This window comes from Bactrocera latifrons, unplaced genomic scaffold (genome assembly GCF_001853355.1).
Source record: "Bactrocera latifrons isolate USDA-ARS-PBARC rearing strain unplaced genomic scaffold, ASM185335v1 scaffold_906, whole genome shotgun sequence".
Taxonomy (NCBI): Eukaryota; Metazoa; Arthropoda; class Insecta; order Diptera; family Tephritidae; genus Bactrocera; species Bactrocera latifrons.
In genome coordinates this window covers 57,768-69,847 of record NW_017537608.1, presented here as the reverse complement: position 1 = coordinate 69,847, position 12,080 = coordinate 57,768, and the positions used below count along the sequence as shown (strand labels likewise).

Below are 12,080 nucleotides of genomic sequence, written 5' to 3'. Positions count from 1 at the left end.
CACTCTATGGGCACCCTAAAGATTAGATATTCTGTTAATTTCAATAAAGGTAAATAGCACAAATCCGAATACCATATGACTTCTAAAGTAGCTGAACAATCAAAATGTGGTATGCATCTACTTGTTTCCGTTATAAAGCTCATTTCGCTGCTCAAAAATACCGTTTTTTTTTTGTGTGAAGTTTTCGCGTGTTTTTAATTTAATTTTGCGAATAAATAATTTTTTCGTCGATATTTCATTAACATAAGAATGGGAATGGGAAAACAGTGCACATAAATAAGAGAGTATTTATGTGCGATATGAGCAAAGAAAAGGAAAAGCTCCTGCCGAAATTGCTGAAATAATACATTGTTCTCAAGAAATGCTCATCTTGTGTCAACAACAAGATACCAAGAAAACTAAAACCACGTAAAACCGATAGTGTTGAAAAACCCGTAGTATGGAAGAACAAAGCCGTTCCATTTATGAAGACCTAACTTTTTGGACGAATTAGCATGAAGGAACAACTGCTTTCAAAACGCCATACCAAAATTCGGCTGRCATTTGCAAAGGCCCACTAAGCCAAACCTGCACAATTTTGGAGGGACGTGCTTTGGATGATTCTATATGGAAAAATATTTGTACGTCGTCCATATGATCAAGCCCTACAAACAAAAAATTAAGGACGGCGGTAGAATTAGCATGACCGGAGTGTGTTTTCATGACATGGCGTCAATCCAATTGATCAAATTAATGATAAAATTAACCGTTTCCAGTATTTGGATATACTGAAAAATAAAATGGAGTCATTCGTATTTGAATGCAAGCCCATAATCTGTACATTTATAAAGACAAAGATCCAAAGTTCTGAAAAGGTATCCTTAGAATGTGCAAATCTAAGATGAATATAAACAGTATCCTCAAAGATTTGTTCCACTATTAATGTGATATAAGTATGAACGTATTACATTTACTGAAAAAGGCGTTACATTCCATTCGTCAACAAAATTTAACATTCATGAAAGATAACCGAAAGCAAAATATTTATATTTGATGTYTACCGCCGCCAAAATGGTTTATTTTTTGGGGCAGTTATTGATGCCTAAGGTTTTCTAATAAATAATTGATTTAGCGAAGCCATGCAAGGTGGTCATGATTATATATACAGACATAATTATATAAATTTTACTACATAATTATATAAAAAATGGCTTTAAACTGCTGATGAATACATCACAGTATTTTCATGTTGGGTATTGTACTTTAAAACAATTTCAATTGTCAACATTAACTTAAGTCGACTAACTACAATGTTTCTGCTTTAAATCGGTAGTATATAATTTTCACATTGTTCACTCCCAGTACACTACCATGGGTCTATATAAAAAAAAGATCAACTCACCATTATCTTCAAAGTTACGACGACCACCGCCATAACTACCACCATTCCTGTCATCTCGTCCACCACGACCTTATATTATTAACAAATTAAAATTTCTGTATTTTTATATATATAAATTAATTATTTTACCTCGTCCGCCGCCTCTACCACGTCTGCTACCAAAACCTTTATTCCCGTCTTCTGTGTTTTGAAGCTCCGTATAGTCAGTTCCGCCATTATCTACATACTCATCATCGCCATTGTCTTTATATTCGGAGCATCCATTACCAAAACCACGACCATCATCCTGCTTTCAAAAGATATAGTTTAATGTATTTTAAACTCTAAACAATGAGTAGCTTACTTCATCACCCCAATCTGACATTTTCTGCGATTTATCTGTAAACGAATTTAAAACTTGATTAGATTTTTGACGTAAATCGTTTTTTAAACAGCGAATTTCCCGATAACGTCGCATTTTGTCTTTGCGATACTATTGTAATAAGAAACCGCATTTTTAAGCCGCCAAATTGACCATTTCTTTTTCTTTAATTTGTAAACAAAAGCTACTCTACCTAATATGACGAAACGTCAAGATTGGAACATATGAGCATACAGTAGTGGGCACAAATGCGACACCAATCCGGRTATTTATCATAGCAAATATTTAAAAGTGATATACCTTATTAAAAATTACTAAATAGACCTATGTACATATGTACGTAAGTCTGATTATAMCAATGTCCAGTCCATATATGCACGCCTATAACCCGTATCGAGCAAAAAATTTCTAAATTGTTCTAACTATTTTATTATTTATTTATATCACCTTCTGTTCCGAAGATTATTAACTTCTTTTATAAGTTGGCAAAGATACAGATTGCAAATTCTATTTCGCTAAATTTAAATGTTAATTTTTGTGACTGATATACTGACAGTAAAAAAAAAACTATAAAACTAATCGTTATCTATATCATTATAAAACGATTTGCTGATTATACAAATAAATACTACATTATATTTATGCCTTATTTTACTAACTTACAATTGAATGGTTCACTTTTTAGACTTCACCTAAGCGTAGAAAATTTGCTGACGTTCTAAAGAGACGACGCTACAGATCAAACGGTACATCGAATGTTCGAATAGCGGTTCTTGAAAAAGCGTCGGCGACATCTATTTCTTATATTTTTATGTTAGAATTTACCTTCCGCTGCTAACCTCTGACCATTTAACAGACTTTGTACTTGTCAAATATTCCAGCACTCTTCTTCTTCCTTTATGTATACCATGCTTTTTCAATGCTGGGCATGTGTTCTTAGTCTTGAATATCGTGTAGCAGAAAGCAGAAATTAAGGTTAGTTCAAATTTGTAAGAAATTGGCAAAGAAAAAGCAAGAGGCAAGTATACAAATAATTCACAAAAACGCCAATTATGGATGGCTCTGGAAATAATCGTTATGAACTTTTGTTCATGGACGATGATATTAGTGATCCATTAGATAATGCTGCGAGCAAGTTGAAAAAGCAGGTTAAGACTGCTGGTGGCAGTGGGGGTAGTGCACCCTCCACAAAGTCATCGAATAAACAAAATGTCGACGGTCCTACAAGGGCCCAATCGAATAAAAAACCCAACCAAGCTGAAAAAGAGAATAAGCCATCAGCCTTGAACAAAAATGAACTGAATAAGAAGTCACCGACTGGTAATGCTGTGGATAGAACTAGCAAGCAAGGTGGGTCAGCTACTAACACCAATCGCAAACGAACTGGTCCCTCTACCGATGGTGGTCAAGGTGGTCAACAGCAACAGGGCACGAGAAACTTAAATTTTAGGCAGCAAAGCGATGAATCTCGTGAACAACGTAATAACCGTCGAAATGCTCGAGAAAATGGATACAATGGGAATTTTGGAAATCAGATTGAAGGATCATCACAGCAGCAACCGCGACAATTTCGGGACCGCGAWAATCGGGGACCACCACGCAGCCGCAATTTCGAAGGTGGCAATCGTGGGGGAAAACGTGAATTCGATCGCCAATCGGGATCTGATAAAACTGGTAAGTGTAAAAATATCATACTCCCTTATAAATATATTTCCGAACATATGAATTTATACATTTATATGTATAAATGTGAAAGCATGTGTGGAAATGTGGCATTAAATATATGTTCACATGCAAGCGCAATAGCATAATGTGCTAAATGTCAATGTTTTTACGAAGTAGGTAATGGAGATTCTTAAAAAAACAAAAMGTACATTTATCCGCCATCTTTATTTTTCCTAAAAACTATTAATCTTAATAATATTTGATATTACAAAACGGAGACAACAGAACGTTAGAAAATAAATATTGTTTGCAGGTGTCAAAGCAATTGACAAACGTGACGGTGCTGGCGCACATAATTGGGGATCTGTCAAGGAAGCTATTGATGACGTCAATAAGAGCGATGTCGAAGGTGGCAATGTTACTGATAAGGCTGAAGAATCTGGTAACGAACAAGCTGACCAAACGCCGGTCGAAGAAGAAACCAAAGAATTAACACTAGATGAATGGAAGGCGCAAAAACAACAACGAGTCAAACCAACTTTCAACATTCGTAAAGCTGGAGAAGGTAAGTGTAAAAAATAAGTGACTGTTAACTGAATTCCAAAAAAGGGAAATCAATTTTATGAACTGTGTATTCACTTTAGGTGAAGACACAACTCAATGGAAGAAAATGGTAGTTCTAAATAATAATAAGAAAAAGGAGAATGAAAGTGAAGAGGAACTTGAATACGATCCTGCCATGTATCCTCAGCGAGTTGGACGTCAACAACGCGTACTTGACATACAATTTAATTTCAATGACGGCCGCCGAGGTGCTGGTTTTGGTGGACGTGGGCGTGGCCGTGGACCTCGTCCAGGAGGTAACACCCCTAATCTCAACGCCAACACCACAACCAATTTCAATGCTACSGAACGACCACCAATTGGTGGTGGACGCGGCGTTAATGCAGGCAGAGGCGGAAAGCGTAACTTTGGCGGTTTTAGACAACAAAATGTTGCTCCAAAAGTCAACGACGAACGTCAATTCCCAACTTTGGCTTAAAAGTTCTGCATTTKTAAGGCGCAGACGCAATATCAAAAACAAAAATGAGAACAACTATTAAAACATAATGAAATTAAAGAAGCAAATAAAATATGAGGATCAAGAATTAAAATAAGTTTGAAGCTTCATCAAATTTAATGAACATATAGTGAAGAAAAGAAACAGAAACTGCTGACAAATATTAAAATCCAGTTCAATGAATTATCACAAGCTACATATTACACTTCTGTTTTTAGTAACATTCTATAGAATTGATACATTCAAATATATACATATATGTATATTGTCCTATAATACTAAGGAAAAGACCAAAACAAAAATAAATAAACCGCCCAATAACAACAGCGTCAAAGCGTACGAACAAGCAAAAAGAAAAGCAATTGATTTCAGGTCAAAACGTTTAAACCAATAACTTCAAGAGCCACACTAGCATAGCCAATGCAACAGCACTTGTCGTATATATAAAGTCTAGTAGTCCCACTGCTAAGTAATGTGTATATTTTTGTTGTTTGATTAAATTAATTTTTTTTTTTACAAAATGATAGCGAAAGTTGAGGAAACATTCACTTTCCATTATTTTTAAAACTATTTCCAGTTTTGCAAATTTCTAGCAGTTAAAATTTAAATAATATGAAATAACAAAAATAACCCCCGAACTACGTTAAGAAGTTCGTTTAAGCAAAATTATTTGATGTCATCACATGAATAAAATCCATGAAGTGAAGCAAATAAGCTATCATCTCATTATCACCCTCATGCAAAGCAAATATCATTTTATTGTAACTTTCTTAATTGTATTAACAATAATAATTTAAAGGAAAATAAAAGTTCACACTATAAAAAAATAGCAAGCAAACTTAATAAACTACAAGATTATGGGTATGCCATGTTGATTAATAATTGTTTCTTTTAAGTAAAAAGTTACAAAATATTAAAGAAAATACATTTTCAATATAGTTGGTGCATGATACACAAAAACGGTTTTAATTGCATTCTGTAACTTAAAAAAATCACCCAAGTGAAAATTGCTTACAATTAGAAATTGTATGAAAATACATACATAAGGTATAAAAATTTTTGAAATGTATTTTGACCCAAAGAAGTTCGAAAACTCGTTTAAATAAAAACTTATTTGATAAAATTAATGAAAGCAGCATTTTTCTTCACCTCTAAAGGAGCATCAGTAATAAATTATGTTAAAGGCTAAATTCCTGATTGAGTATAAAAAAAGTACATCCTTAGTGGGTTTTTTGAAATTCGTATTTCTTTTAAAACAAGCTAGCAAATACATGAGACACAATAGTAAGTGAATAAAACGGGCAATTTGAAAGGACACCGTATATGGAAATATATATAAAATATAAAGGAATTTTTCGGAATATGAAGTTGAAATAAAMGGAAACTTCGGAGATCCTATAAAGTATACAGTATGGGACAAAACTAAATCATTTCGTTTTTTTAAGCCCAAATGATGGTAAAACAGTTGACGAATAGATCAGTGGTGTTGCGGTTAGTACAGAAATTTTAACTATTATTTGCTATAATTTATTCTCAGACGAATTAAATATTAATATAAATATTGGAATGGTATAAGGCGTGTAAGAAGGCTGAAAGGGAAAATTCAATCCTATATATTGTGACCATAAACTATAGCGGTGGTACTTTTATGGTCTTGGGCTATTTCTCTAGAATAATGGATTGTTTACACCAACCTTTAAAAAAAGAAACATGAATTTTCTTCTAAAATGGTAGTTCCAGCAGGACAATGATCATAAGTATACCTCTAGCAAAACTTGATTCCGGAGAAACAGAGTTAATCTTTAGACTGGCCGGCGCAATCACCCGATCTTAACACTATTTAGAACTTATGATGAAATTTTAATAAAAATTAATAAGAAATTGAAAAACGAGAAAYTTACTTTTATTTCCCATTATTATTTTTTAAATTTAAAATCAAACAAACCAAAGTTGATGGTGCTTTAGTTTTGTACAATACCGTATACGTATAGCTGAGTCGATTTGGTATGTATAGTTCAGCATCATTTGCAATGAACGACGCGCCCTATATTTTATTAAATTATCAATATTTTATTATTTTCAAATTACTAATCGAATACAATTATTTATACTCAAACTAGAGGTCCCGCCCACGCTTTACTGCGGCTGACACATACATAGATAATACTACTACTACCATCTATATGATTTCTATTAGTTAGATTATATCTGTTAGTTAATGAGATATATCATCTTTGTGAAGCAACTCGTGTTAGCTTAGAAAAAAATTGATCATAACACATTTCGTGTGTTAATAAAGCATTGCTTTTTTCTGGAATTTAGGCTCAGCACCAGGGAAATCAATCGTTCAAAAGAGATTTGAGGCGATGAGCACCGAGGAAAATKACGCTCAAAAGAGGCGAAAGCTCTGTGCAAAGTGGATGYCGCGCAAGTTCATAATCCAACAAAAATAAGGAATAGCTGATTCTGAAGTGTTTGAGTTCTCTTTAATCATAATAAAACCGAATTTTTGCGTAGATGTGTAACAATAGAAACAATTGTATGCAAACTCTTCATMATTTCCATTTAAATATTCCTCGCTAGAGAGATAATAAACTCGTCCGATCGCTGCTAAATTCAAAGTGCTATAGGGAAATCGCGACTTTCGACGTGCCATTTATAGGCATGCTCCCGACGCCACGTCCGGCCAGTACCGCCGCAAACGCTACGTCTCGCAATGACTTCGAAAACTAAAAAGTAAAGGACAAAAAAAGTTATTGTGGGATATTCATATAGAGACATCTCGGAGTTTCTGTCTCGGAGACAGAAAAAGCGACTTTGTTTTATACCATGTAGTAATTAACATATCCCTTTGAGAACCAAATATTTTGAGATGATGGAGATTTTACTAATTAAACAAATTTGCAGTGAGTGTCCCTATTATTTCTGCTAGTTCAAACTCTGTCAGCTTAAACCAAATAGTACTTATGCCTATATTCTGGAAATAATTTACGGAAAACGAAATAAACAGATAATCTCTTATAAAGCATCGTTGCTTAGTGACTAATAATTCAAACCTACACCCTATGCATGCATATTGACAAAAAACTATTTAACTTTGAAATAAACTTGCCCAAAAAAACGACAAAATTTATTTAGAAGTTCAGAATTAATTAATAATTTGATAAGTAAGGAATGGCAAAGTTCCATTGTAACCGAACATTATATACTCTAGCAATTTACAAGGATCAAAGCAGAGGATATACTTTTAGGTGTCACAAAACTTAGATKAACAAGTAAGGAAGGTATTAGTTTGGGTGCAGAGGAGTTCGACGCAAAGGATCAATGGACACCACGGTGATGGATCGACCATAATAATTTTTAGTGCATATTTATTATAAAAAATATATTTTTTGTGTGTATAAAAAAAGATTAAAAGCAAAAATAGTATAATTATTGAAAAAAATCGACTTTCCCCTCACGGATGTGTAGTCTCCACGCAAAATAACTCTGGTGGGTTTTCATTAGTATATATGACACAATTCCAATTTCGTTGGCGCCGCGATCTGAAGGTAACGTTGGAAAGAGAAAGTTTACGAGATATTTGATTTTAAAGTTTAAAAATTTCCAAAATTCGAACAATTTCAACACGCTATTCTACATTTAACACACTTTGTGCACATTTTTCATAAAGAACTCTATATTTTAAAAAATATTTTTAGCACTCGAAAGGATCATCACTTATGTGGTAATAATTATGAGGAAATGGAGCGCTCCCATATCATGCTAAGCAAATTCGCAATTCTCTTTTTATTATAATTCCTCTTTCTTTATTTAACAATTTAGTTCGAATAAAAAGAAGTGTAAATTATATTTCAAGTTAATGTTTATACTTCCATGCATGTGGATGTTTTCTTATTTAAACTTAATAAACAAATAAGTAATATTAACTACATTTTATAATATTATCATGAGTTTTACTTATTTATGTTTATTAAATATAAATCAAGCGCTGTCGTTGAAAATCCTTTATATTTGGTGTTTAAGATGTGGCAACGCTCGTTGTCTTGATAACAGTAAAMAATCTAACCTCTCCAAAGATGAGTGTGCTAAGTGATTTTTAAATTAATAAATTTAGCCGAAAAATATCAAAATAAAATTGAAATGTGAACTTATTTCATCAGAGTGTATATTTAAATATACAAAATGAAAAAATACTATGTGTTATTAATACACATTTTTCAATTTTTAATGGGGAATATTTTAAAAATATAAGTGTTACCACCATTATTTTTGCTAATTCCTCCTTTGGAGAAGCTCCCCTATTACCACATATTCCATTTCTAACGAAATTMATTTTTTTACCCGACCGCTAAATTTAAAATTAAGATTCGATGAGAAAACTAATTTTTGTAGACTAGACCTTAATTCCTTATGGCTGCAAAAGAACTGACAATTAGGAAGTACTTTAATACCGTTTGCACGACGGTCACGTCTAGGAACCGGAACAAGCCCGAATTATTAGTAGGCCAAGGRCTGTCAACTCGTCAGAAGTCTGCCRCTACAAGCACTTGCATATTAATATAGCCAAAAAATGTTATTTGGAAACCAAACATCTTTAAAAATGTCAAGAATCTAGGTGTTATTTTTTTAAAAGTCGCGCTTTCGTTTAGTAAACCCACTATTAATATGTTTTTATCATAGGAACTGTTACTTCACGAATTAAAATGTTTTTTATTCATAAAAAAACGCCAATGAGTAATCTCAAAATTACTTTTAACTCACCAGGAAATATATCAATTAAATTATTGACAATCTTGAATATAATTCAAAAGAATTGTACACTTTTCAAATAAGTWCCAATAATTTCCTTACTACGACTTCAACGGTTAAATATAGAATGGAAGAATGTTCGAAATACACTTTCTTAAAAATGCTTTTCGCACATATTGTTCACGGTTGCCATTTCCTCAAATATTTACATGACATAGAATTTTGTTCTCCAGATCACGAAAATATATATATATATAGTTGAAGCTGACTTATAGTTTTAAAGATATTTGCATTTAAAGTTAAAAAATTGACAACTTTTAAATTGATAATTTGTATATTGTGAATAACTTTTTCACTTATATTATAATATGCACTTTTCACTTACTAACACTTCRCTATAACGTTTTTGTATATTAATATTTTTTAATATTTATTGCAAATAAARCTTTATTTTAATTATTTTTTACGTGGTTTTTGACAGTCACAAAATCTTACATTTCATTATTCAGGGATGTTTTTATACTTGMATGAAAATAAATATGTCGATAACAAATATTAAATTTTCTATAACATAGTCAAAAAACATAATTATCAATAAAAATAAAAATATATGTTCACTTTGTTTCATAATATTAACGAAATTTATGTAAAATKTATTTATTTTTAACCTTTTTGYTTTTGAGTTGCTTACAAAATATAAAAAAACGACAATCGATTAATATCTATGGCGATCTCTATTCACTATATTCAAAATGGCAGACAAGAGTTCTTTTTGGTTTTGTGACCTGCTAATTACGAAGTCTCAAATTTGAGGCAATATTTTGAGACTAACGCCAGAGACTGTTTAGTRAATAGTAACTAGTCACAAATTGACATTTGACCTAAAAATTTCTCAAATAGAGCCTAGAGACTGGTTACAGAATCCCGCTTTTAAAATCTCAAATTTAGAGACTTGATACTGTATCTCAGTACAGAAACTCACGGATAATCTTATTTATTTTGAAAGGTCATATTTTTATCAACTTCAATTCAACTCAAGGGCTATTCGTCATCATTTCGAGCATAAAGTTATAAACGAGTTATTTAATGGAAATGGGGAGTTATTTTAAATGAATTTATAGGAACGAAACAATTGATACTTAAAAACATTAAAAAAAATCTTTAATTACTCATATTTTATCGACCATGGTATCCGTAATTTCGAATTGTAAGGATGCCACACGTTTCATTAATTAGTTTCAAAAATTAAAGTTTTGATTCTATTCATTCTCTGTATATCGTCGGGTTAATTCATGGGATTGTTATACATATGACACATAGATGGCGGAAAGCGACAAGCAGTATCTGTCAAAAATTAAACTACATACGTTCTTATCGGAACAGTGAAGAACGTGTCAGATTGGGTACTTGTTCGTTATAGCAGAACCAGTTCAAACGCTACCGCCTACCTTCCTTTTCCTTCCTTATCGAGCAAAATGTGTGAACAGTGAGCCCGTGTCAAACACGCACAAATCAGCCATCCTTGCTTGTTTTCATTAGAACAATGTTGCCATTGCTCAATACAATTTTTTCAATTACAATTTTTTATAATATAAAATATATGATGTCAAAACTGAAAACAAACTATTAAAAATAGTTTATATATTTATAAATAATAGCATTCGACTACAATTTTGAGTTATTTTAAGAAAATTTCAAACATATTGAACAGATTGAATTATAAAAGTTGATAATTACTACAATATATAGATATTGGCAACCCTGCGTTGTGAGAGAGCAACCAACCGACACGTTTCTACGGCAAATATCCAAATGCCGTGAATTCTCACGGCATCCTACGTTAAAGGGAGAAGGGAATAGCGTTRTCACTGTTCACTTACATTGCGCGCCCATAAGATGAGTCGTATCAGCTAACACGGGCCACGATTCTATGTTCACCACTGTTTCTTGCTACTAAAGGCTGCTAGGGCCGGGTGCTGAACRCATTGAGCGCGACTCGACATGGCAGCACGACAATGAACTGAAAATTGCGTCGTGAATCCTTCTACATGAACATTTGTGAGAAGGCASCATCATAACAATGACCGSCATGTACAAAAGACAACACATCTGTCCCTTTTGTAGGTACACAATTTCGTTGTGGCCATACTAATACCTTGCACATCAAAGAAATTTTAATATTTTGTTCAAAGTGAAATTTTTTATGCAAAAAATAAGTAAATTGATGAATGTATTTCTTTTAAATTACTAATTTTTGGTTTTATTTGTAAAATAAATCAGGTTTGTTAGAACTTTGAATAATTTTACATATTACATATTAGTGGCATTACTATTTCTCTCTACTGTCGTGGGCAAAATTAGAAATATTTTTAATTTAGCGRAGCAACAACTGTGTTCGTGGAACATCATTTGTGAAAAATTTTTCTGGCGTGACAATTGTCATGATGTCTAAATAATTTTTGATTGAATTTATAAACTATGGCAGCGAAAACCTACGGATATAAAAATAACAAGTAAGGAAGGGCTAAGYTCGGGTGTCACCGAACATTTTATACTCTCGCATGACAAAGTGATAATCGAGATTTCAGGGGTGGTTGTGAACCGATTTCACCAATATTTGGTACATGTCATCATTGTGTTAAGAAAATATTATATACCAAATTTCATTGAAATCGGTCGAGTACTTCCTGAGATATGGTGTTTGGTCCATAAGTGGGCGACGCCACGCCCATTTTAAATTAAAAAAAAAGCTTGGATGCAGCTTCTTTCTGACATTTCTTCCGTAAAATTTAGTGTTTCTGACGTTTTTTGTTAGTCGGTTAACGCACTTTTAGTGATTTTCAACATAACCTTTGTATGGG

At 32.6% G+C, this 12,080-nt stretch overlaps 2 protein-coding genes across 2 annotated transcripts; one reads left to right on the top strand and one right to left on the bottom strand.

Moving 5' to 3' along the window:
* Positions 1-1,381: 1,381 nt before the first annotated feature.
* Positions 1,382-1,916, bottom strand: LOC108977525 (glycine-rich RNA-binding protein 8-like; the record flags this gene model as incomplete). Its single annotated transcript, XM_018947240.1, has 3 exons — positions 1,725-1,916; positions 1,511-1,667; positions 1,382-1,450 (listed from the first exon to the last, which is right to left on the bottom strand). Coding segments are annotated over exons 1-3 (340 nt in total), but the record flags the coding sequence as incomplete, so codon positions are not given.
* Positions 1,917-2,644: 728 nt separating this feature from the next.
* On the top strand, positions 2,645-5,342 carry LOC108977524 (plasminogen activator inhibitor 1 RNA-binding protein). Its single transcript, XM_018947239.1, has 3 exons — positions 2,645-3,416; positions 3,721-3,972; positions 4,052-5,342. The coding sequence occupies exons 1-3, from the start codon at positions 2,795-2,797 to the stop codon at positions 4,447-4,449; spliced, it is 1,272 nt and encodes a 423-aa protein (XP_018802784.1). The 5' UTR covers positions 2,645-2,794; the 3' UTR covers positions 4,450-5,342.
* The last annotated feature ends 6,738 nt before the right edge of the window (positions 5,343-12,080 follow it).